The sequence below is a fragment of the Strongylocentrotus purpuratus genome, unplaced genomic scaffold, assembly GCF_000002235.5.
Source record: "Strongylocentrotus purpuratus isolate Spur 01 unplaced genomic scaffold, Spur_5.0 spur5_scaffold_7, whole genome shotgun sequence".
Classification (NCBI taxonomy): Eukaryota; Metazoa; Echinodermata; class Echinoidea; order Camarodonta; family Strongylocentrotidae; genus Strongylocentrotus; species Strongylocentrotus purpuratus.
This window is the reverse complement of record NW_022145613.1, coordinates 9937075-9964583: the sequence shown is the minus strand read 5'-3', so window position 1 is coordinate 9964583 and position 27509 is coordinate 9937075. Positions and strand designations below refer to the sequence as shown.

General features: G+C 35.9%; 1 protein-coding gene across 13 annotated transcripts in view; it reads left to right on the top strand.

Moving 5' to 3' along the window:
• Positions 1-27509, top strand: part of LOC588928 — a 111923-nt gene that overhangs the window by 28619 nt on the left and 55795 nt on the right. For 6 of the 13 annotated variants that reach the window (XM_030974335.1, XM_030974332.1, XM_030974328.1 and 3 more), the window contains 27 exons: positions 490-732; positions 1201-1443; positions 2740-2982; positions 3785-4027; positions 5156-5398; positions 5867-6109; positions 7408-7650; positions 8453-8695; positions 9824-10066; positions 10533-10775; positions 12073-12315; positions 13118-13360; positions 14490-14732; positions 15196-15438; positions 16732-16974; positions 17777-18019; positions 19151-19393; positions 20091-20333; positions 20610-20849; positions 21241-21477; positions 22086-22334; positions 22823-23065; positions 23509-23751; positions 24289-24540; positions 25357-25596; positions 25965-26210; positions 27131-27373. In XM_030974335.1, coding sequence (XP_030830195.1) covers positions 490-732; positions 1201-1443; positions 2740-2982; positions 3785-4027; positions 5156-5398; positions 5867-6109; positions 7408-7650; positions 8453-8695; positions 9824-10066; positions 10533-10775; positions 12073-12315; positions 13118-13360; positions 14490-14732; positions 15196-15438; positions 16732-16974; positions 17777-18019; positions 19151-19393; positions 20091-20333; positions 20610-20849; positions 21241-21477; positions 22086-22334; positions 22823-23065; positions 23509-23751; positions 24289-24540; positions 25357-25596; positions 25965-26210; positions 27131-27373 — 6567 coding nt within the window. The remainder of the gene's footprint in view (positions 1-489; positions 733-1200; positions 1444-2739; positions 2983-3784; positions 4028-5155; positions 5399-5866; positions 6110-7407; positions 7651-8452; positions 8696-9823; positions 10067-10532; positions 10776-12072; positions 12316-13117; positions 13361-14489; positions 14733-15195; positions 15439-16731; positions 16975-17776; positions 18020-19150; positions 19394-20090; positions 20334-20609; positions 20850-21240; positions 21478-22085; positions 22335-22822; positions 23066-23508; positions 23752-24288; positions 24541-25356; positions 25597-25964; positions 26211-27130; positions 27374-27509) is intronic. The other 7 variants (XM_030974334.1, XM_030974338.1, XM_030974337.1 and 4 more) reach the window with 6 other exon arrangements.

The following is a 27509-nucleotide window of genomic DNA, read 5'->3' as shown; positions in this document are numbered from 1 at the left end:
AGAAAGAATGAATTAATCAACTTTGTTGAAAGCTAATCAATGAAATAAATGGGGAAAAAAGGCTTAATTATTTCTTTGGAAAATACATATCAAAGGATTTCTTTTTTTTTTAAAATTATTTATATATTTTTTTTTAGCTCTTTAGGCTTCCGGTACTCGCACCAACGTTCATATACCCCCATAAGTGCTGTTTTATGACGAGATATATGAAAATGAAAAGGTTTTGCTAAAGAAATACTTTTATTTCAGGTGTGGTCAAATGATTGAGAATCCTCATTCCTTTCCCCTTGATTTAAGTGATTATGTCTAAGGGAGAAAAATGTATGACTAGTAGATGTTATTTAAGGTTGAATTTAAAACAATATGCTTTTTTTCAGCCAACTTCAAAATTTAAAAGAATTTGGAATATGTTTTTGTATGGGGGGGGGGGGGGGGTTAGAATGCTGTATAATCACACATACATGAACAAATATCTTGTCCTCCTCCCAGACAATGAGAATCCAGTCATCAGTGGATGCCCAAGTGATCAGAATGTCAACACAGACAATGGTAATGCCACAGCTGTAATAACCTGGATGCCGCCAACAGCATCAGATAACTCTGGTAACCAGACACTGACATCCTCCCACAATCCTGGAGATCCCTTTCCTATTGGAAACACCACAGTGAAATACAAATCAACAGATGCTGCTGGAAAAACAGACACATGTATTTTCTTTGTGGTCGTAACAGGCAAGTGTATAGAGAGGTTTTTTTTTTTTTTTTTTTTTTTTTTTTTTTTGTATACGTGTTGCAAAATGTTAACAATAGCATCATCAAATATTTTGTGAAATTTGCTGAAACAGCAGACTCTCATTGCTGTGGGCAAATCAAGTGTTTCACTGTAAAAGAAATGACTAAATAAGTGATTGACTGAATAAGTTACTCAGTCACTCTAATTTTCACTTGCACTTTAAGTTAGTGATTTCTGTTTCTACGAGTACAAATTACAAATTATCAAGATCTCTCATGTACATAATATTTGTTCATTTGCATATAGAAGCTAGTCAAAATTGACTGTTTTTAGCACAATGACTTTCATAAAGTAGTATACATAAGTATCATTAAATTGTTATTTCAAAATGTGAATTGATTGATTTTATCTCCATTGTCCTCAGATTAAAAAATATGCAAACACCTTTATTTCTTATCTTTTGATAGACAATGAGAATCCAGTCATCAGTGGATGCCCGACCGATCAGAGTGTCAACACAGACAGTGGCAGGGCTACAGCAGTAGTAAAATGGACACCACCTACAGCAACAGATAACTCTGGTAACCAGACGCTGACATCCACTGACAATCCTGGAGATTCCTTTCCTATTGGAAACAACACAGTGACCTACACATCAAAAGATGCAGCAGGAAATACAGACACATGTACCTTTTATATATCTGTGACTGGTAAGTAACCATGAAAATTGCTATAGGTGAAATATGTATAGTCATGCCCTTGCTGGGGGCTACTAAACTATCATTCCCGCCTTGCGGCTCGGGATGATAGTAGCCCCGAGATCACCTCGGCATTGATAGTTTGTACCATTACCCTCTTAGTCGGTTATTATTAGTTTATTATAAATTCTTATTTTTTGAAGATTAAATTGATATAGACTAATGCATAGTTCCCAGAAAGACCCATTATATCTTTACATCAGTAAATTTGTTATTTTTGTTGTTAGAATTAAAAAGTGTACAATATGTTTTAGTACGATAATTTTGTATTTGTTATATGCTTACAATCTAGAAGACCTTGATATCTCTTGATCAGAATTACTAGGATTATTTGTGTAAATCATTTCATGGCATTCTTCGCTCTAAAACTGATCATTATATACAAAATAAAATGTATAGGTCCTACCACAGAACCTTGTGGAACACCAATATTTATGTTGTTGGTACTACATGTGCAGGATTATTTACTTATTTATGGAAACATTGCACTCAGTAAAATAAAGGACCTGTAAACCGACTTGGAGCCGTACCACAAACAGTGCCATATTGCAATTGAGTTATATTTGATGACCAACACACATCAACACTTTCAAAAGATTTTTACACCTGTCTTTATACAATTTAGAAATAGTACTTTCAAGGTACCATGTTTGATGGTGAGCTTCTGTAAATCCTAATTGCTTTGAAAATACAATGCTTGAGAAAGAATGAATTAATCAACTTTGTTGAAATCTTATCAATGAAATAAATGAAAAGAGTCTCAATTATTAATTTGGAAAAATACATGTCAAAACAATTTTTATTTTATTATTATTTATTGTTGTTGCTCTTTAGCCTTCTTTCACAAACGTTCATATTCACCCCAACAGTGCTGTCTTATGACGAGATATATGAAAATGAAATAGTTTTGCTAAAGAAATATTTTCATTTTCCAGTGTGGTTTGGTTGGGAATCTTTGTCTCCTCCCTTTCCCCTTGATTTAAGTGATTCAATGTCTGATATATCGGGAGTGTCAGGTCTGACAGACATGAGCGCTATACAAGAACCACCTATTATTATTATTAATAAGGAAAAACATGTAACCGGTAACTAATAGATGTTTACTAAAGGTTGAATTGAAAACAATATCCTTTTTTTTAGCCAACTTCAAAATGTTAAAAGAATTTGGAATATGTTTTTGTATTGGGGGGGGGGGGGGTTAGAATGCTGTATAATCACACATGAACAAATATCTTGTCCCCCTCCCAGACAATGAGAATCCAGTCATCAGTGGATGCCCAAGTGATCAGAATGTCAACACAGACAATGGTAATGCCACAGCTGTAGTAACCTGGATGCCGCCAACAGCATCAGATAACTCGGGTAACCAGACACTGACATCCTCCCACAATCCTGAAGATCCCTTTCCTATTGGAAACACCACAGTGAAATACACATCAACAGATGCTGCTGGAAATACAGACACATGTATTTTCTTTGTGATCGTAACAGGCAAGTGTATAGAGAGTTTTTGATTTTTATTCTTATACAAGTTGCAAAATTATTTAAACATATTTGTGGCTTACACCCAGTAAACAAGATCGATTGATTGATCTGTATTGAAAAACAGGTCAGAAAAAATCTTGGAACCAGCTTGCCAGGCAGCGACTGTTCCACCAAGCCATCACTGGTCCATGGCACAGTCATGATGAACTAGAATAAATACCTCAGCTCACCTGATTCATTCTGACTCATTAATATTCATTAGTCCGCCATAGGACAATAACTTTTATAAATGTAATGCTTCCTGGAAGAAATTTCAATTATTATATGTTTAAATAATTGAAATTTCTCCCAGGAAGCATTACATTTAAAAAAGAGTTGCAAAATGTTAACAATAGCATCATCAGATATTTTGTGAAATTTGCTGAAACAGCAGACTTTCATTGCTGTGGGCAATTCAAGTGGTCCCCTGCGTATGAAATGACTAAATTATTTACTGACTGAATAAGTTACCCAGTAGATCTAATTTTCATTTGCACATTAAGGTAGTGATCTGTTTTTCTAACAGTACAAATTATGAATTATCAAGATCTCTCATGTAGATGGGGATTGTTCATTTTCATGTACAAACTAGTCCTGCAAATTGGCTGTTTTAGCACATTGACTTTCAAAAAGCAGTGTACGTAAGTATCATTAAACAGTTATTTGAAAGGCCCTCTCATGAAATGCAAAATGTAAAGTGATTAATTTTATCTCCATTGTCATCAGATTCAAAAATTTTCAAACACCTTTATTTCTTATCTCTTGATAGACAATGAGAATCCAGTCATCAGAGGATGCCCGACCGATCAGAGTGTCAACACAGACCGTGGTAATGCTACAGCTGTAGTAACCTACACTACACCTACAGCAACAGATAACTCTGGTAACATGACCCTGACATCCACTAACAATCCTGGAGATTCCTTTCCTATTGGAAACAACACAGTGACCTACACATCAACAGATGCAGTAGGAAATACAGACACATGCACCTTTTATATATCTGTGACTGGTAAGTATTCATAATAATTGCTTTAGGTGACATAACCTTGCTACACAGGGGGGTGTATAGGTGAAGATAACCTTTATTATAAATTCATTTTATAGATAAATTTGTTATAGACTAATGAATAGTCCCTAGATTGAGTCACTATATTTTTACATCAGTAAATGTGTTAGAATTCAAAAGCGTACAACGCTTTTTTAAAAGATATGTTATATGCAAACAATCCAGCAGACCTCAATAGTCAACATTATCTCTTGATCAGAATAAATTGGAATCATTTGTGTAAATCATTTTATGGCATTCTTTGCTCTAAAACTAAATATTATGTACAAAATAATATGTAAAGGTCCTACGTAGAACCTTGTGGAACACCAACGTTTATGTTCTTGGTACTACATGTGCAGGATTATCTACTTATTCATTAGACATTACGCTCATTTAATTAAAGGACCTGTGAACCGACTTCGAGCCATACCACAAAAAGTGCCATATTTTATTTGAGTAATATTTGATGAACAACACAAATCAACATTTAATAGATTTATACACCCGTTTTATAAAATTTAAAAATATGACAAGTATTTTCAAGTAACCATGTTTGTTAGTTTCCTTCTGTAATTTCTAATCCCTTTGAAAATACAATACTTGAGAAAGAATGAATTAATCAACTTTGTTGAAAGCTAATCAATGAAATAAATGGGGAAAAAAGGCTTAATTATTTCTTTGGAAAATACATATCAAAGGATTTCTTTTTTTTTAAATAAATTTTTATATATTTTTTTTTAGCTCTTTAGGCTTCCGGTACTCGCACCAACGTTCATATACCCCCATAAGTGCTGTTTTATGACGAGATATATGAAAATGAAAAGGTTTTGCTAAAGAAATACTTTTATTTCAGGTGTGGTCAAATGATTGAGAATCCTCATTCCTTTCCCCTTGATTTAAGTGATTATGTCTAAGGGAGAAAAATGTATGACTAGTAGATGTTATTTAAGGTTGAATTTAAAACAATATGCTTTTTTTCAGCCAACTTCAAAATTTAAAAGAATTTGGAATATGTTTTTGTATGGGGGGGGGGGGTTAGAATGCTGTATAATCACACATACATGAACAAATATCTTGTCCTCCTCCCAGACAATGAGAATCCAGTCATCAGTGGATGCCCAAGTGATCAGAATGTCAACACAGACAATGGTAATGCCACAGCTGTAATAACCTGGATGCCGCCAACAGCATCAGATAACTCTGGTAACCAGACACTGACATCCTCCCACAATCCTGGAGATCCCTTTCCTATTGGAAACACCACAGTGAAATACACATCAACAGATGCTGCTGGAAAAACAGACACATGTATTTTCTTTGTGGTCGTAACAGGCAAGTGTATAGAGAGGTTTTTTTTTTTTTTTTTTTTTTTTTTTTTTTTGTATACGTGTTGCAAAATGTTAACAATAGCATCATCAAATATTTTGTGAAATTTGCTGAAACAGCAGACTCTCATTGCTGTGGGCAAATCAAGTGTTTCACTGTAAAAGAAATGACTAAATAAGTGATTGACTGAATAAGTTACTCAGTCACTCTAATTTTCACTTGCACTTTAAGTTAGTGATTTCTGTTTCTACGAGTACAAATTACAAATTATCAAGATCTCTCATGTACATAATATTTGTTCATTTGCATATAGAAGCTAGTCAAAATTGACTGTTTTTAGCACAATGACTTTCATAAAGTAGTATACATAAGTATCATTAAATTGTTATTTCAAAATGTGAATTGATTGATTTTATCTCCATTGTCCTCAGATTAAAAAATATGCAAACACCTTTATTTCTTATCTTTTGATAGACAATGAGAATCCAGTCATCAGTGGATGCCCGACCGATCAGAGTGTCAACACAGACAGTGGCAGGGCTACAGCAGTAGTAAAATGGACACCACCTACAGCAACAGATAACTCTGGTAACCAGACGCTGACATCCACTGACAATCCTGGAGATTCCTTTCCTATTGGAAACAACACAGTGACCTACACATCAAAAGATGCAGCAGGAAATACAGACACATGTACCTTTTATATATCTGTGACTGGTAAGTAACCATGAAAATTGCTATAGGTGAAATATGTATAGTCATGCCCTTGCTGGGGGCTACTAAACTATCATTCCCGCCTTGCGGCTCGGGATGATAGTAGCCCCGAGATCACCTCGGCATTGATAGTTTGTACCATTACCCTCTTAGTCGGTTAATATTAGTTTATTATAAATTCTTATTTTTTGAAGATTAAATTGATATAGACTAATGCATAGTTCCCAGAAAGACCCATTATATCTTTACATCAGTAAATTTGTTATTTTTGTTGTTAGAATTAAAAAGTGTACAATATGTTTTAGTACGATAATTTTGTATTTGTTATATGCTTACAATCTAGAAGACCTTGATATCTCTTGATCAGAATTACTAGGATTATTTGTGTAAATCATTTCATGGCATTCTTCGCTCTAAAACTGATCATTATATACAAAATAAAATGTATAGGTCCTACCACAGAACCTTGTGGAACACCAATATTTATGTTGTTGGTACTACATGTGCAGGATTATTTACTTATTTATGGAAACATTGCACTCAGTAAAATAAAGGACCTGTAAACCGACTTGGAGCCGTACCACAAACAGTGCCATATTGCAATTGAGTTATATTTGATGACCAACACACATCAACACTTTCAAAAGATTTTTACACCTGTCTTTATACAATTTAGAAATAGTACTTTCAAGGTACCATGTTTGATGGTGAGCTTCTGTAAATCCTAATCGCTTTGAAAATACAATGCTTGAGAAAGAATGAATAAATCAACTTTGTTGAAATCTTATCAATGAAATAAATGAAAAGAGTCTCAATTATTAATTTGGAAAAATACATGTCAAAACAATTTTTATTTTATTATTATTTATTGTTGTTGCTCTTTAGCCTTCTTTCACAAACGTTCATATTCACCCCAACAGTGCTGTCTTATGACGAGATATATGAAAATGAAATAGTTTTGCTAAAGAAATATTTTCATTTTCCAGTGTGGTTTGGTTGGGAATCTTTGTCTCCTCCCTTTCCCCTTGATTTAAGTGATTCAATGTCTGATATATCGGGAGTTTCAGGTCTGACAGACATGAGCGCTATACAAGAACCACCTATTATTATTATTAATAAGGAAAAACATGTAACCGGTAACTAATAGATGTTTACTAAAGGTTGAATTGAAAACAATATCCTTTTTTTTAGCCAACTTCAAAATGTTAAAAGAATTTGGAATATGTTTTTGTATTGGGGGGGGGGGGGGGGTTAGAATGCTGTATAATCACACATGAACAAATATCTTGTCCCCCTCCCAGACAATGAGAATCCAGTCATCAGTGGATGCCCAAGTGATCAGAATGTCAACACAGACAATGGTAATGCCACAGCTGTAGTAACCTGGATGCCGCCAACAGCATCAGATAACTCGGGTAACCAGACACTGACATCCTCCCACAATCCTGAAGATCCCTTTCCTATTGGAAACACCACAGTGAAATACACATCAACAGATGCTGCTGGAAATACAGACACATGTATTTTCTTTGTGATCGTAACAGGCAAGTGTATAGAGAGTTTTTGATTTTTATTCTTATACAAGTTGCAAAATTATTTAAACATATTTGTGGCTTACACCCAGTAAACAAGATCGATTGATTGATCTGTATTGAAAAACAGGTCAGAAAAAATCTTGGAACCAGCTTGCCAGGCAGCGACTGTTCCACCAAGCCATCACTGGTCCATGGCACAGTCATGATGAACTAGAATAAATACCTCAGCTCACCTGATTCATTCTGACTCATTAATATTCATTAGTCCGCCATAGGACAATAACTTTTATAAATGTAATGCTTCCTGGAAGAAATTTCAATTATTATATGTTTAAATAATTGAAATTTCTCCCAGGAAGCATTACATTTAAAAAAGAGTTGCAAAATGTTAACAATAGCATCATCAGATATTTTGTGAAATTTGCTGAAACAGCAGACTTTCATTGCTGTGGGCAATTCAAGTGGTCCCCTGCGTATGAAATGACTAAATTATTTACTGACTGAATAAGTTACCCAGTAGATCTAATTTTCATTTGCACATTAAGGTAGTGATCTGTTTTTCTAACAGTACAAATTATGAATTATCAAGATCTCTCATGTAGATGGGGATTGTTCATTTTCATGTACAAACTAGTCCTGCAAATTGGCTGTTTTAGCACATTGACTTTCAAAAAGCAGTGTACGTAAGTATCATTAAACAGTTATTTGAAAGGCCCTCTCATGAAATGCAAAATGTAAAGTGATTAATTTTATCTCCATTGTCATCAGATTCAAAAATTTTCAAACACCTTTATTTCTTATCTCTTGATAGACAATGAGAATCCAGTCATCAGAGGATGCCCGACCGATCAGAGTGTCAACACAGACCGTGGTAATGCTACAGCTGTAGTAACCTACACTACACCTACAGCAACAGATAACTCTGGTAACATGACCCTGACATCCACTAACAATCCTGGAGATTCCTTTCCTATTGGAAACAACACAGTGACCTACACATCAACAGATGCAGTAGGAAATACAGACACATGCACCTTTTATATATCTGTGACTGGTAAGTATTCATAATAATTGCTTTAGGTGACATAACCTTGCTACACAGGGGGGTGTATAGGTGAAGATAACCTTTATTATAAATTCATTTTATAGATAAATTTGTTATAGACTAATGAATAGTCCCTAGATTGAGTCACTATATTTTTACATCAGTAAATGTGTTAGAATTCAAAAGCGTACAACGCTTTTTTAAAAGATATGTTATATGCAAACAATCCAGCAGACCTCAATAGTCAACATTATCTCTTGATCAGAATAAATTGGAATCATTTGTGTAAATCATTTTATGGCATTCTTTGCTCTAAAACTAAATATTATGTACAAAATAATATGTAAAGGTCCTACGTAGAACCTTGTGGAACACCAACGTTTATGTTCTTGGTACTACATGTGCAGGATTATCTACTTATTCATTAGACATTACGCTCATTTAATTAAAGGACCTGTGAACCGACTTCGAGCCATACCACAAAAAGTGCCATATTTTATTTGAGTAATATTTGATGAACAACACAAATCAACATTTAATAGATTTATACACCCGTTTTATAAAATTTAAAAATATGACAAGTATTTTCAAGTAACCATGTTTGTTAGTTTCCTTCTGTAATTTCTAATCCCTTTGAAAATACAATACTTGAGAAAGAATGAATTAATCAACTTTGTTGAAAGCTAATCAATGAAATAAATGGGGAAAAAAGGCTTAATTATTTCTTTGGAAAATACATATCAAAGGATTTCTTTTTTTTTAAATAAATTTTTTATATATTTTTTTTTAGCTCTTTAGGCTTCCGGTACTCGCACCAACGTTCATATACCCCCATAAGCGCTGTTTTATGACGAGATATATGAAAATGAAAAGGTTTTGCTAAAGAAATACTTTTATTTCCGGTGTGGTCAAATGATTGAGAATCCTCATTCCTTTCCCCTTGATTTAAGTGATTATGTCTAAGGGAGAAAAATGTATGACTAGTAGATGTTATTTAAGGTTGAATTTAAAACAATATGCTTTTTTTCAGCCAACTTCAAAATTTAAAAGAATTTGGAATATGTTTTTGTATGGGGGGGGGGGTTAGAATGCTGTATAATCACACATACATGAACAAATATCTTGTCCTCCTCCCAGACAATGAGAATCCAGTCATCAGTGGATGCCCAAGTGATCAGAATGTCAACACAGACAATGGTAATGCCACAGCTGTAATAACCTGGATGCCGCCAACAGCATCAGATAACTCTGGTAACCAGACACTGACATCCTCCCACAATCCTGGAGATCCCTTTCCTATTGGAAACACCACAGTGAAATACACATCAACAGATGCTGCTGGAAAAACAGACACATGTATTTTCTTTGTGGTCGTAACAGGCAAGTGTATAGAGAGGTTTTTTTTTTTTTTTTTTTTTTTTTTTTTTGTATACGTGTTGCAAAATGTTAACAATAGCATCATCAAATATTTTGTGAAATTTGCTGAAACAGCAGACTCTCATTGCTGTGGGCAAATCAAGTGTTTCACTGTAAAAGAAATGACTAAATAAGTGATTGACTGAATAAGTTACTCAGTCACTCTAATTTTCACTTGCACTTTAAGTTAGTGATTTCTGTTTCTACGAGTACAAATTACAAATTATCAAGATCTCTCATGTACATAATATTTGTTCATTTGCATATAGAAGCTAGTCAAAATTGACTGTTTTTAGCACAATGACTTTCATAAAGTAGTATACATAAGTATCATTAAATTGTTATTTCAAAATGTGAATTGATTGATTTTATCTCCATTGTCCTCAGATTAAAAAATATGCAAACACCTTTATTTCTTATCTTTTGATAGACAATGAGAATCCAGTCATCAGTGGATGCCCGACCGATCAGAGTGTCAACACAGACAGTGGCAGGGCTACAGCAGTAGTAAAATGGACACCACCTACAGCAACAGATAACTCTGGTAACCAGACGCTGACATCCACTGACAATCCTGGAGATTCCTTTCCTATTGGAAACAACACAGTGACCTACACATCAAAAGATGCAGCAGGAAATACAGACACATGTACCTTTTATATATCTGTGACTGGTAAGTAACCATGAAAATTGCTATAGGTGAAATATGTATAGTCATGCCCTTGCTGGGGGCTACTAAACTATCATTCCCGCCTTGCGGCTCGGGATGATAGTAGCCCCGAGATCACCTCGGCATTGATAGTTTGTACCATTACCCTCTTAGTCGGTTAATATTAGTTTATTATAAATTCTTATTTTTTGAAGATTAAATTGATATAGACTAATGCATAGTTCCCAGAAAGACCCATTATATCTTTACATCAGTAAATTTGTTATTTTTGTTGTTAGAATTAAAAAGTGTACAATATGTTTTAGTACGATAATTTTGTATTTGTTATATGCTTACAATCTAGAAGACCTTGATATCTCTTGATCAGAATTACTAGGATTATTTGTGTAAATCATTTCATGGCATTCTTCGCTCTAAAACTGATCATTATATACAAAATAAAATGTATAGGTCCTACCACAGAACCTTGTGGAACACCAATATTTATGTTGTTGGTACTACATGTGCAGGATTATTTACTTATTTATGGAAACATTGCACTCAGTAAAATAAAGGACCTGTAAACCGACTTGGAGCCGTACCACAAACAGTGCCATATTGCAATTGAGTTATATTTGATGACCAACACACATCAACACTTTCAAAAGATTTTTACACCTGTCTTTATACAATTTAGAAATAGTACTTTCAAGGTACCATGTTTGATGGTGAGCTTCTGTAAATCCTAATCGCTTTGAAAATACAATGCTTGAGAAAGAATGAATAAATCAACTTTGTTGAAATCTTATCAATGAAATAAATGAAAAGAGTCTCAATTATTAATTTGGAAAAATACATGTCAAAACAATTTTTATTTTATTATTATTTATTGTTGTTGCTCTTTAGCCTTCTTTCACAAACGTTCATATTCACCCCAACAGTGCTGTCTTATGACGAGATATATGAAAATGAAATAGTTTTGCTAAAGAAATATTTTCATTTTCCAGTGTGGTTTGGTTGGGAATCTTTGTCTCCTCCCTTTCCCCTTGATTTAAGTGATTCAATGTCTGATATATCGGGAGTTTCAGGTCTGACAGACATGAGCGCTATACAAGAACCACCTATTATTATTATTAATAAGGAAAAACATGTAACCGGTAACTAATAGATGTTTACTAAAGGTTGAATTGAAAACAATATCCTTTTTTTTAGCCAACTTCAAAATGTTAAAAGAATTTGGAATATGTTTTTGTATTGGGGGGGGGGGGGGGTTAGAATGCTGTATAATCACACATGAACAAATATCTTGTCCCCCTCCCAGACAATGAGAATCCAGTCATCAGTGGATGCCCAAGTGATCAGAATGTCAACACAGACAATGGTAATGCCACAGCTGTAGTAACCTGGATGCCGCCAACAGCATCAGATAACTCGGGTAACCAGACACTGACATCCTCCCACAATCCTGAAGATCCCTTTCCTATTGGAAACACCACAGTGAAATACACATCAACAGATGCTGCTGGAAATACAGACACATGTATTTTCTTTGTGATCGTAACAGGCAAGTGTATAGAGAGTTTTTGATTTTTATTCTTATACAAGTTGCAAAATTATTTAAACATATTTGTGGCTTACACCCAGTAAACAAGATCGATTGATTGATCTGTATTGAAAAACAGGTCAGAAAAAATCTTGGAACCAGCTTGCCAGGCAGCGACTGTTCCACCAAGCCATCACTGGTCCATGGCACAGTCATGATGAACTAGAATAAATACCTCAGCTCACCTGATTCATTCTGACTCATTAATATTCATTAGTCCGCCATAGGACAATAACTTTTATAAATGTAATGCTTCCTGGAAGAAATTTCAATTATTATATGTTTAAATAATTGAAATTTCTCCCAGGAAGCATTACATTTAAAAAAGAGTTGCAAAATGTTAACAATAGCATCATCAGATATTTTGTGAAATTTGCTGAAACAGCAGACTTTCATTGCTGTGGGCAATTCAAGTGGTCCCCTGCGTATGAAATGACTAAATTATTTACTGACTGAATAAGTTACCCAGTAGATCTAATTTTCATTTGCACATTAAGGTAGTGATCTGTTTTTCTAACAGTACAAATTATGAATTATCAAGATCTCTCATGTAGATGGGGATTGTTCATTTTCATGTACAAACTAGTCCTGCAAATTGGCTGTTTTAGCACATTGACTTTCAAAAAGCAGTGTACGTAAGTATCATTAAACAGTTATTTGAAAGGCCCTCTCATGAAATGCAAAATGTAAAGTGATTAATTTTATCTCCATTGTCATCAGATTCAAAAATTTTCAAACACCTTTATTTCTTATCTCTTGATAGACAATGAGAATCCAGTCATCAGAGGATGCCCGACCGATCAGAGTGTCAACATAGACCGTGGTAATGCTACAGCTGTAGTAACCTACACTACACCTACAGCAACAGATAACTCTGGTAACATGACCCTGACATCCACTAACAATCCTGGAGATTCCTTTCCTATTGGAAACAACACAGTGACCTACACATCAACAGATGCAGTAGGAAATACAGACACATGCACCTTTTATATATCTGTGACTGGTAAGTATTCATAATAATTGCTTTAGGTGACATAACCTTGCTACACAGGGGGGTGTATAGGTGAAGATAACCTTTATTATAAATTCATTTTATAGATAAATTTGTTATAGACTAATGAATAGTCCCTAGATTGAGTCACTATATTTTTACATCAGTAAATGTGTTAGAATTCAAAAGCGTACAACGCTTTTTTAAAAGATATGTTATATGCAAACAATCCAGCAGACCTCAATAGTCAACATTATCTCTTGATCAGAATAAATTGGAATCATTTGTGTAAATCATTTTATGGCATTCTTTGCTCTAAAACTAAATATTATGTACAAAATAATATGTAAAGGTCCTACGTAGAACCTTGTGGAACACCAACGTTTATGTTCTTGGTACTACATGTGCAGGATTATCTACTTATTCATTAGACATTACGCTCATTTAATTAAAGGACCTGTGAACCGACTTCGAGCCATACCACAAAAAGTGCCATATTTTATTTGAGTAATATTTGATGAACAACACAAATCAACATTTAATAGATTTATACACCCGTTTTATAAAATTTAAAAATATGACAAGTATTTTCAAGTAACCATGTTTGTTAGTTTCCTTCTGTAATTTCTAATCCCTTTGAAAATACAATACTTGAGAAAGAATGAATTAATCAACTTTGTTGAAAGCTAATCAATGAAATAAATGGGGAAAAAAGGCTTAATTATTTCTTTGGAAAATACATATCAAAGGATTTCTTTTTTTTAAAATAAATTTTTTATATATTTTTTTTAGCTCTTTAGGCTTCCGGTACTCGCACCAACGTTCATATACCCCCATAAGCGCTGTTTTATGACGAGATATATGAAAATGAAAAGGTTTTGCTAAAGAAATACTTTTATTTCCGGTGTGGTCAAATGATTGAGAATCCTCATTCCTTTCCCCTTGATTTAAGTGATTATGTCTAAGGGAGAAAAATGTATGACTAGTAGATGTTATTTAAGGTTGAATTTAAAACAATATGCTTTTTTTCAGCCAACTTCAAAATTTAAAAGAATTTGGAATATGTTTTTGTATGGGGGGGGGGGGGTTAGAATGCTGTATAATCACACATACATGAACAAATATCTTGTCCTCCTCCCAGACAATGAGAATCCAGTCATCAGTGGATGCCCAAGTGATCAGAATGTCAACACAGACAATGGTAATGCCACAGCTGTAATAACCTGGATGCCGCCAACAGCATCAGATAACTCTGGTAACCAGACACTGACATCCTCCCACAATCCTGGAGATCCCTTTCCTATTGGAAACACCACAGTGAAATACACATCAACAGATGCTGCTGGAAAAACAGACACATGTATTTTCTTTGTGGTCGTAACAGGCAAGTGTATAGAGAGGTTTTTTTTTTTTTTTTTTTTTTTTTTTGTATACGTGTTGCAAAATGTTAACAATAGCATCATCAAATATTTTGTGAAATTTGCTGAAACAGCAGACTCTCATTGCTGTGGGCAAATCAAGTGTTTCACTGTAAAAGAAATGACTAAATAAGTGATTGACTGAATAAGTTACTCAGTCACTCTAATTTTCACTTGCACTTTAAGTTAGTGATTTCTGTTTCTACGAGTACAAATTACAAATTATCAAGATCTCTCATGTACATAATATTTGTTCATTTGCATATAGAAGCTAGTCAAAATTGACTGTTTTTAGCACAATGACTTTCATAAAGTAGTATACATAAGTATCATTAAATTGTTATTTCAAAATGTGAATTGATTGATTTTATCTCCATTGTCCTCAGATTAAAAAATATGCAAACACCTTTATTTCTTATCTTTTGATAGACAATGAGAATCCAGTCATCAGTGGATGCCCGACCGATCAGAGTGTCAACACAGACAGTGGCAGGGCTACAGCAGTAGTAAAATGGACACCACCTACAGCAACAGATAACTCTGGTAACCAGACGCTGACATCCACTGACAATCCTGGAGATTCCTTTCCTATTGGAAACAACACAGTGACCTACACATCAAAAGATGCAGCAGGAAATACAGACACATGTACCTTTTATATATCTGTGACTGGTAAGTAACCATGAAAATTGCTATAGGTGAAATATGTATAGTCATGCCCTTGCTGGGGGCTACTAAACTATCATTCCCGCCTTGCGGCTCGGGATGATAGTAGCCCCGAGATCACCTCGGCATTGATAGTTTGTACCATTACCCTCTTAGTCGGTTAATATTAGTTTATTATAAATTCTTATTTTTTGAAGATTAAATTGATATAGACTAATGCATAGTTCCCAGAAAGACCCATTATATCTTTACATCAGTAAATTTGTTATTTTTGTTGTTAGAATTAAAAAGTGTACAATATGTTTTAGTACGATAATTTTGTATTTGTTATATGCTTACAATCTAGAAGACCTTGATATCTCTTGATCAGAATTACTAGGATTATTTGTGTAAATCATTTCATGGCATTCTTCGCTCTAAAACTGATCATTATATACAAAATAAAATGTATAGGTCCTACCACAGAACCTTGTGGAACACCAATATTTATGTTGTTGGTACTACATGTGCAGGATTATTTACTTATTTATGGAAACATTGCACTCAGTAAAATAAAGGACCTGTAAACCGACTTGGAGCCGTACCACAAACAGTGCCATATTGCAATTGAGTTATATTTGATGACCAACACACATCAACACTTTCAAAAGATTTTTACACCTGTCTTTATACAATTTAGAAATAGTACTTTCAAGGTACCATGTTTGATGGTGAGCTTCTGTAAATCCTAATCGCTTTGAAATACAATGCTTGAGAAAGAATGAATTAATCAACTTTGTTGAAATCTTATCAATGAAATAAATGAAAAGAGTCTCAATTATTAATTTGGAAAAATACATGTCAAAACAATTTTTATTTTATTATTATTTATTGTTGTTGCTCTTTAGCCTTCTTTCACAAACGTTCATATTCACCCCAACAGTGCTGTCTTATGACGAGATATATGAAAATGAAATAGTTTTGCTAAAGAAATATTTTCATTTTCCAGTGTGGTTTGGTTGGGAATCTTTGTCTCCTCCCTTTCCCCTTGATTTAAGTGATTCAATGTCTGATATATCGGGAGTGTCAGGTCTGACAGACATGAGCGCTATACAAGAACCACCTATTATTATTATTAATAAGGAAAAACATGCAACCGGTAACTAATAGATGTTTACTAAAGGTTGAATTGAAAACAATATCCTTTTTTTAGCCAACTTCAAAATGTTTAAAGAATTTGGAATATGTTTTTGTATTGGGGGGGGGGGGGTTAGAATGCTGTATAATCACACATGAACAAATATCTTGTCCCCCTCCCAGACAATGAGAATCCAGTCATCAGTGGATGCCCAAGTGATCAGAATGTCAACACAGACAATGGTAATGCCACAGCTGTAGTAACCTGGATGCCGCCAACAGCATCAGATAACTCGGGTAACCAGACACTGACATCCTCCCACAATCCTGAAGATCCCTTTCCTATTGGAAACACCACAGTGAAATACACATCAACAGATGCTGCTGGAAATACAGACACATGTATTTTCTTTGTGATCGTAACAGGCAAGTGTATAGAGAGTTTTTGATTTTTATTCTTATACGAGTTGCAAAATTATTTAAACATATTTGTGGCTTACACCCAGTAAACAAGATCGATTGATTGATCTGTATTGAAAAACAGGTCAGAAAAAATCTTGGAACCAGCTTGCCAGGCAGCGACTGTTCCACCAAGCCATCACTGGTCCATGGCACAGTCATGATGAACTAGAATAAATACCTCAGCTCACCTGATTCATTCTGACTCATTAATATTCATTAGTCCGCCATAGGACAATAACTTTTATAAATGTAATGCTTCCTGGAAGAAATTTCAATTATTATATGTTTAAATAATTGAAATTTCTCCCAGGAAGCATTACATTTAAAAAAGAGTTGCAAAATGTTAACAATAGCATCATCAGATATTTTGTGAAATTTGCTGAAACAGCAGACTTTCATTGCTGTGGGCAAATCAAGTGGTCCCCTGCGTATGAAATGACTAAATTATTTACTGACTGAATAAGTTACCCAGTAGATCTAATTTTCATTTGCACATTAAGGTAGTGATCTGTTTTTCTAACAGTACAAATTATGAATTATCAAGATCTCTCATGTAGATGGGGATTGTTCATTTTCATGTACAAACTAGTCCTGCAAATTGGCTGTTTTAGCACATTGACTTTCATAAAGCAGTGTACGTAAGTATCATTAAATAGTTTTTTGAAAGGCCCTCTCATGAAATGCAAAATGTAAAGTGATTAATTTTATCTCCATTGTCATCAGATTCAAAAATTTTCAAACACCTTTATTTCTTATCTCTTGATAGACAATGAGAATCCAGTCATCAGAGGATGCCCGACCGATCAGAGTGTCAACACAGACCGTGGTAATGCTACAGCTGTAGTAACCTACACTGCACCTACAGCAACAGATAACTCTGGTAACATGACCCTGACATCCACCAACAATCCTGGAGATTCCTTTCCTATTGGAAACAACACAGTGACCTACACATCAACAGATGCAGTAGGAAATACAGACACATGCACCTTTTATATATCTGTGACTGGTAAGTATTCATAATAATTGCTTTAGGTGACATAACCTTGCTACACAGGGGGGTGTATAGGTGAAGATAACCTTTATTATAAATTCATTTTATAGATAAATTTGTTATAGACTAATGAATAGTCCCTAGATTGAGTCACTATATTTTTACATCAGTAAATGTGTTAGAATTCAAAAGCGTACAACGCTTTTTTAAAAGATATGTTATATGCAAACAATCCAGCAGACCTCAATAGTCAACATTATCTCTTGATCAGAATAAATTGGAATCATTTGTGTAAATCATTTTATGGCATATTCTTTGCTCTAAAACTAAATATTATGTACAAAATAATATGTAAAGGTCCTACGTAGAACCTTGTGGAACACCAACGTTTATGTTCTTGGTACTACATGTGCAGGATTATCTACTTATTCATTAGACATTGCGCTCATTTAATTAAAGGACCTCTGAACCGACTTGGAGCCGTACCACAAAAAGTGCCATATTTTATTTGAGAAATATTTGATGAACAACACAAATCAACACTTAAAAGATTTATACACCCGTTTTATAAAACTTAAAAATATGACAAGTATTTTCAAGTAACCATGTTTGTTAGTTACCTTCTGTAATTTCTAATCCCTTTGAAAATACAATACTTGAGAAAGAATGAATTAATCAACTTTGTTGAAAGCTAATCAATGAAATAAAAGGGAAAAAAAGGCTTAATTATTTCTTTGGAAAATACATATCAAAGGATTTCTTTTTTTTTAAATAAATTTTTTATATATTTTTTTTTAGCTCTTTAGGCTTCCGGTACTCGCACCAACGTTCATATACCCCCATAAGTGCTGTTTTATGACGAGATATATGATAATGAAAAGGTTTTGCTAAAGAAATACTTTTATTTCCAGTGTGGTCAAATGATTGAGAATCCTCATTCCTTTCCCCTTGATTTAAGTGATTATGCCTAAGGGAGAAAAATGTATGACTAGTAGATGTTATTTAAGGTTGAATTTAAAGCAATATGCTTTTTTTCAGCCTACTTCAAAATTTAAAAGAATTTGGAATATGTTTTTGTATTGGGGGGGGGGGTTAGAATGCTGTATAATCACACATACATGAACAAATATCTTGTCCTCCTCCCAGACAATGAGAATCCAGTCATCAGTGGATGCCCAAGTGATCAGAATGTCAACACAGACAATGGTAATGCCACAGCTGTAGTAACCTGGATGCGGCCAACAGCATCAGATAACTCTGGTAACCAGACACTGACATCCTCCCACAATCCTGGAGATCCCTTTCCTATTGGAAACACCACAGTGAAATACACATCAACAGATGCTGCTGGAAAAACAGACACATGTATTTTCTTTGTGGTCGTTACAGGCAAGTGTATAGAGAGTTTTTTTTTTTTTTTTTTTTTTTTTTTTTGTATACGTGTTGCAAAATGTTAACAATAGCATCATCAAATATTTTGTGAAATTTGCTGAAACAGCAGACTCTCATTGCTGTGGGCTAATCAAGTGTTTCACTGTAAAAGAAATGACTAAATAAGTGATTGACTGAATAAGTTACTCAGTCACTCTAATTTTCACTTGCACTTTAAGTTAGTGATTTCTGTTTCTACGAGTACAAATTACAAATTATCAAGATCTCTCATGTACATAATATTTGTTCATTTGCATATAGAAGCTAGTCAAAATTGACTGTTTTTAGCACAATGACTTTCATAAAGTAGTATACATAAGTATCATTAAATTGTTATTTCAAAATGTGAATTGATTGATTTTATCTCCATTGTCCTCAGATTGAAAAATATGCAAACACCTTTATTTCTTATCTTTTGATAGACAATGAGAATCCAGTCATCAGTGGATGCCCGAAGCCCAAGGCCGGCAAATCACTTAAAATGTATTTTGTCATCTAGTATTCTAACAAGAGTAGCATGTATAATAAAACATCATTGGTCTTGACAATATCTATAGAATAACTACTCTACGTCAGGTAAAGAAAAAAAACTTTTTTGTTAGTGCTCCGAGTAATGTCATTCCCATTTCTGGTTTCATTTTCATCCCTCCATCAGATGTGGAGCTTCCCACCGTCAGCCCTTGTCCCTCAGACATCGTGGTACAGCAGGACAGTGGCACTAACAACGCCACCGTGGCCTTCAGCAACGTTACCATCGCTGACAATGATGCGGTCATCTACTCCAACTATACCCACAACTCTGGGGACACCTTCCTGATTGGTAGCACCCAGGTTACCATCTATGCTGAGGACGCGTCTGGGAATAACAACACCTGTCAGTTTATGGTCACTGTCCGAGGTATGTCGCGCACATCCAAACACAGCTGAAAAGTAGTGTACACACGCGTCAGAAAATTGGAACAAATTCTTCAAATTTCTCAACTGGTATACTCCTTCATATTTATATATTGATTATAGTGTGGAAATTATTTCCTTCTTGAAATTTCACTTGCATTGGGATGACAGTATCTAATAGAGACATTTCTAGCATTCAATTATTTTTGCAACTATTTGGGAATCTAAAACTAGGGGCTACGGGTTATCACTCTTTCACTTTCTCTCTCTCCATCTGCAGACACCGAGGATCCTGTAATTGGCTGTCTGTCTGACATCACAGTAAACTCGACAGCAGGACAGTCAAATGCCATAGTGAGCTGGACTCCCCCTAATGCCACCGATAACTCTGGGAGCTATGAGCTGACCTTCAATACAGCTGTTGGAGCAAGTTTTGAGATTGGCAGTTTTGAAGTGATTTACATAGCGTCAGATGACGCAGGCAACACTGACAGATGTACATTCTTTGTCAATGTGGAAGGTGAGAAAAGTCTGTCAATGTTCTCTTGAGAAAAAGAACCCCAGCCCAGCACTATCGTCCTTTGGCAAGACATTACCTCTTCATTTTCCACTCTCCACCTAGCTGTAAATAGGTACATGATATGCTTGAGCTCTATTTACTTTAGAGGCTCAACTATAACCTGGGTTATAATGTCAAAGTGCCCGGAATGTTACAACATAACAAATCATTTTTTCATGTGAAATACCAAATACAGAATGATGTGACCATAGATAGAACTGTGTTTTATGTAGACATGTAAAAATGTATCCCAGTCACTCTTTTTTATATCAGGAAGAACCCCCCCCCCCCCTCCTTCCTCCTTCCCCCACACAAAAATGACAAGCTCTCTCTCTCTCTGTTTCTTTTCCAGATCCTGAGGACCCAGTGTTCACTTTCTGTCCAACCAATCAAGAGGTCTTTGCTTTTAACAATGTGAGCGTTGAGTGGCTGACACCAGCAGTGACGGATAACTCTGTTGGGCCCATCACTTTAACATCTAATTATGCCAACGGCACCGAATTTGCAGTAGGCAACTATACAGTCACATACACAGCAACTGATCCATCCTCTAACTCTGCAACATGTTCCTTCATAGTTCAAGTTTATGGTAAGTGATTTCCATGGTTAAAGCTCATATATCTTTATAGAGAGTGTGAGAATGATCTGTTGTTTTTTGTTGTTGTTGTCCCCCCCCCCCCCCCTTGTATTACCCCCACTCTAAGAGCTGGTAGGAATATAGCAGTTCCTGTATTTTACTCACCAGTTGTCATAACATTCATTTGGTGCACCTGCTTGCATGCATCACAGTACAACACAAAAGGCATGTCTAAAAGGTAAAAGCCTTAGGGGAATATCAACACATTGGATAGGTGAGCACAGGTCAATAATTTTACATTTTTATAAATATGAAACCCAACTTAAACATCATGGTCTGTATTCTACTAATTAAGTTAAATCTGACCAGGGGTCCAACTTCACATTTAGCGAAGGAAACCTCATGCAGACTCACTTTTGTGAAACCTGATTTTGGACAAAAGCTTAAACCCACATCAGGTTTAATTCATTTGGTAGAGTAAGCCAGCTATATAGGGCGATGTGTAAAAATTTAAAGTATGGTTTGGCCATAAACTGCTGTTCCCGCCATCCATCTAGTTTCTGTAACATGAAACCACAGTGTATTAAACCTAATGCGCAATTTTCCCTCACAATTCTCAGCAAATGATTCAGTGATACCATTGGTCATGTGCCCCAGCGATATCATGGTAGACACCTTCAGTGGTGTGGACTACCGAAATGTAAGCTGGGGAGCTCTGACATATTCTGACAACATGGAGGTGGTGTCTGTGGAGTCAAACTATCTCAACGACAGCTCTCCGTTTTACCTCGGTACCACGGTGGTCATGTATAACGTGACCGACCGAGCTGGCAACACTGCTTCCTGCGACTTTTCAGTGACTGTGCAAGGTGAGAAATTCCGGATTGATATGATTATATATTCTAACTTCAATGAACCTAAAAAAAACGTCACATCAGAGTCATATGATTTCAGGGAATGCAAAGAATTTGCTAATTTGCACTCGTTCGTGTATTTACTAAAATCGGATAGAATCGGATAAAGTTGGGGTAGTGTAGTCACACCCAGGGATGGGGCAAGAGACGACAGGCATGGTTCATAGTCACCGTGATCATAAATAAGATCTGGCTATTTGTGTCAGTCGATCAGTAGACTTCAACAATGATCACGGTCTGTAAACAAATGAGATAAAAGAAGATACCCTTAATTAAGATCAAACTATAACATAATCATCTCAGAATGATATTAAAAAGGAAAAGATAAATCAATGATGCATTATCCATATCTACACTTTTCATTTATAGTCTGTAAAATGCATAGCAGGGACAAAAAACTTATGAAAATGACTATAAAATTTGGTCCCATTTTCTCTTTGCAGACAACGAAGACCCTGCTCTGTTGAACTGTCCTTCAGACATCTCCCAACCTGCTGACACTGGACTGTCCGATACCGCAGTCAACTGGACCGCAGCCAATGCCACTGATAATTCTGGCTCCGTTTCTCTCAGTGTCGATATGGCATCAGGGACAAGATTTCCCATTGGCACCACCCTGGTCACATACACAGCAAATGATGGAGATAAAAATATGGCCACATGCTCCTTTAATGTCACAGTCACAGGTAATTCAGCCTATCAAATCATTTTGAAAGACCGTTTTCCGTGTACCATGCACTATATTGACTTTGCCAGGAAGATTCTAGTAGGCTGACCTGTTCACTGTGGCCCCGTAGTTTTTTTTCTTTATATCGAACGGTTACATTTATAGAAGTGACTGAAGAAGTTATTAACATTGCAAATGCATTTTGCTCAGCGAATTTTTGAATATGATAGCATTTACTTTTGTTGGATTGTTCATCTTGATACAGGCATTACCGGTACTTGCTCTTTGTGTCTAACTTTACAACTCACAAATCTGTTTTTTATAATTTCAAGATGAAAAGGCTGAAATGATATACAAAGTACATGCTAATTACAAACCATCTTGTGCACTTGTTCATGATCTTGGTCTACAGATGTACCTGAATAGTTTTTTTTTAATTTATCCATTTTCCATCTCGTCCAGATGATCAAGCCCCTACGTTCATGACCTGTCCAAGTAACATTACTGTGGGTACCGATGCGAATGAGAACACTGCAAACGTAACGTTGAACGCTGTCTATTTCATTGATAACTCTGGAAGTGTGAACGTGTCTAAGACCCACACCTCTGGGGACACCTTCCCACTAGGCACGACCAATGTCATCATCACAGCCACGGACCCGTCTGGGAATGAGGCATTGTGTCAGTACAGTGTATCTGTCTATGGTAAGCAGATTTGGGTATGGTGTTTGAATCGCCTTCCTGTGACATCATTCATACAGAGCCTGTAGAAGTTGTAATTTATTAATGAAGAAATGAATGTTTTGCCTCCCTGTGCTCTAAGAATAGAGTCCAGATCATTTAATCTAATAATGAAAAATGCTAGCCATTCTTTGTTTCAGACCACTTGACCACTCATATGAGAAAAATTTGCATTTTGAGGGGTTTTCCAAAAGATGTAAACGGGGTATCATTACCTGAACATTTACCTTCATCTAGAGTCTGAACAAAAACTTGGATACATTGAATACTTTAATACATCGTTAAATTATCCTATGAAATGGATGAAGTTTTGAACATGTGTATTTTTTATTAATCAAATGAATAATAATCAAATCAAAAGAGTTAATGTATTTTGCAATGATGATTCTATTAAATCAAATGCAATAGTTATTTCCTCTAATAATGGAGAGGAATTAAAGAATGAAATATGTTACAGCTACTGAAATGACATGAATCCTTCCCAACCTGTGTCTTGTAAAGATGATGAGGCTCCCATGTACGATGTTTGCCCGTCGGACATGAGTGTGTTTGCTGATGCCGGATCTACAAACGCCACGGTCAACATCACAAATATCAACTTCAGTGACAATGCGACGCCTCCCACTCGCCTAACTCTGAACACCAGCCATCAACCCCGGCCCGTGCTAGATATTGGACCGCACATCATCAATTCTACGGCGACCGATAGTGCAGGGCTTGTAGGATACTGCACATATACTGTCACTGTCATAGGTACTAACAACTTCTTCTTGTGCAGTTAAACGTAGTTCAACAACCACGTGTATAGAAAATTCACCTGTCTGTAAAGACCACTTTTTTACAAAGCTTGAATGTTTCCTATTGAAAAATGATTATGATCATTAAGATAAGTAAGTAAACCTGGGAGAGGTCCGCTGACATAAGAGAAATGTACTTGTGTTTGTATGCAGCTTTTCACATCCCATGTTTAGGTGGTCATGGGTTGCATGTTGAAAGTGAGCTACAGCTTTATTTAATGTCTAATAAAGACAGTTTCCTATAAGGCCATTTAAAAAAAAAAAGATTTTTAGCGTCCCCGCCTGCTTCCTTTTGGAGGGCCATCTGTTTGGTTTTTAAAAAACAAAACAAATTGTCCCTTTTTTTTTGTTTTTTTTTTTTTTAATGAAAAAACATGAAAAACATACTGCTAAAATGATCTTTTCCTAAAGTTAAAAAAAAATGCTGGCGGCCATCTTAAAAAATAGCCTGACTGTCAAGGAAAATGAATTTTTTTTTTTTTTAAGCCCCTCTCCTTCCTATTTTTCAAAAAGGCAGGACGCTATTTTTTTTTTGAGGGGGGGGGGCCTAAAGTGCTTAACCAGTTAATCAACCAAAGTGCCTACAGTATTCACCCTTTTAAAAGCACACACATTTGCGGCTGTCCCATAATCCTACTGGGTTCTCCTCGTGCACCTGGAGATGAGCAATGTAGATAAAAATGCCCTGCTCAATGAGACAAGTGTCTTGACAAGGTTTGAACCCATAAGCACCGGCTTATTTCCTCTCTTTCTTGAACCCTCTGCGTTCCAGATAACCAAGCTCCCAACATCACTTGCCCGGCCAACATTGTGAATGTAACCGACCCAGGTCTGGCCGTAGGCTCAGTGTCCTGGTCAGATGCTGTTGCCAGAGACAATACTGGATCTCTATCAGTTTCTCCAGACATTGCCAGTGGTTCCAACTTCACTGTTGGCGTGACAACAGTTACTTACAACACTACCGATCCATCAGGGAACCCAGCCACATGCTCTTTCACCGTCACAATCTCAGGTATGGAAAACATCACAAACAAAACTATACATATTCCGGAACTAACTGAAAAGAGGATGAGAAATTTGTGTGCAGAATAATAAATCCATATAAAAATTGAAAATGTTTATTGTTAAATGTGCCTGTAAGCATGTGAATCCATAGGAGCACTACTGAAAATACAGTATACAACATGTACATTTATAGATGAATGCTTTTCTGGATTGGATTTTTTTGTTTTTTGTTTGTTTATCAAAGCATTAATGTTCAGTACCAAGGCTGTTAATTGTTATTTTGAAGGCAATGGTTTTTTAATGTAAACTTATAACTTAAAATGAATTGCAAAGGTGGCGAATGGAAATGATGAACATTTCCAATTCTGTACACAGACATGGAGATTCCTGTCATCAGCAACTGCCCAGCCGACATCAATGTGACGACGGATGCCGGCAGTGATGCCAAGAGCAACGTGATGTGGACAGAACCAACTGCAACAGACAACACAATAACCGTGGCCCTGTCTGGGTCCGATAATCCGGGCATGTCGTTTATCCTCGGGGAACATCAAGTGACCTATACCGCTGCTGATCAGTTCAACAATGAGGACACCTGTGTTTTCACTATTAGAGTTACAGGTATGGACATTTTATCTTGACTCATTTCAGAGCTAAGTGCAAGCTTTTAAGAGGCAAGCTGTGTCTGTGATGGCCTCTGTAGGGTTGATTCCCACGGTCATGAAAAAACCGGGAAAGTCATGGGAAGTCATTGAAAATGGAGAGGGGACAAAAATTCGTGGAAACTGACCAGGAGGTCTTCAGAAACATGAAATAATCACTATGAATATGACTGACAAAGAAAGCGGACAAAATATACAGTTCCTCAGGTCGACAAAGGAACATCCCTTCACTGCTATTATGTAAAAATGTATAGAACAGGTGTCACATGCATATTCACCTTTTTACATAATAGCAGTGAAGGGATGTTCCTTTGACTACCTGAGGAACTGTATATTTTGTCCGCTTTCTTTGTCTGTATTGTTCATAGTGAATGTAGAGAGATGGCTTTAGAAGAGAGGAGTAGACGGCCAGGGGATGGAGCTCCTGGTGAAAGCTAGAAATAGAGAGTTGTGGAATAGCATGGTCGCCACAGTCAATGGATATGGCACTTAGAGAGAGAGAGAGGAACATTCTCTGTACCATAGCTTTAATACTTGGTAGAGAAGTTTTTTTTTTACATTTTACTTAAAGGCTCATGGTACATAAGTACATACATGTATTTCATTGCTTCTATTTTTTGATCTGTATCTCTCCCTTTCTATGTTTCTCTCTTTCTCTGTCTTCTCTCTATCTCTCTCTCTCTCTCTCTCTCTTTCTTCTCTATCTCTCTCCCTATCTATCTCTTCTCATCTCTCTCTCTCTCTCTCTTCTCTCTTATCTCTGATACTTTCTTCTATGCTGTCTCTATCTGTCTCAATTCACCTTTTTAACTTTTGTTTAATTATTCTCTTCACAATTTTCTGTCTTTTCTATCCTTTTCTCTGTTATGTCTTCCACAGATGTGGAGGACCCAGTATTGACCAATGTACCGCCCAGCGTAAACGTCTCCACCGATCCGGGCCAGGCAGGTGCCATCGTCTCACCGTCGCCTGCCACCGCCACGGACAATTCAGGGGCCGTCATGATATCATCGACGGCTCCCGCCGATTCATTCTTTCCTATTGGTGCAACCACTGTGGTCGTCACTGCAATGGATGCCTCTGGGAACCAGGTCAATGCCACCTATGTGGTGACTGTTCAAGGTAAAATAATGTTGGCTTATTTTTTTCATTTTTAGGGGTGTTAATTGCCATGAATGATTTTTGTTCTTTTCTTCTGAATCCAACATAAGTGAAATAAAGTTACTATTCTGAGCCCTGTCTTATAAACAGTTGCGAA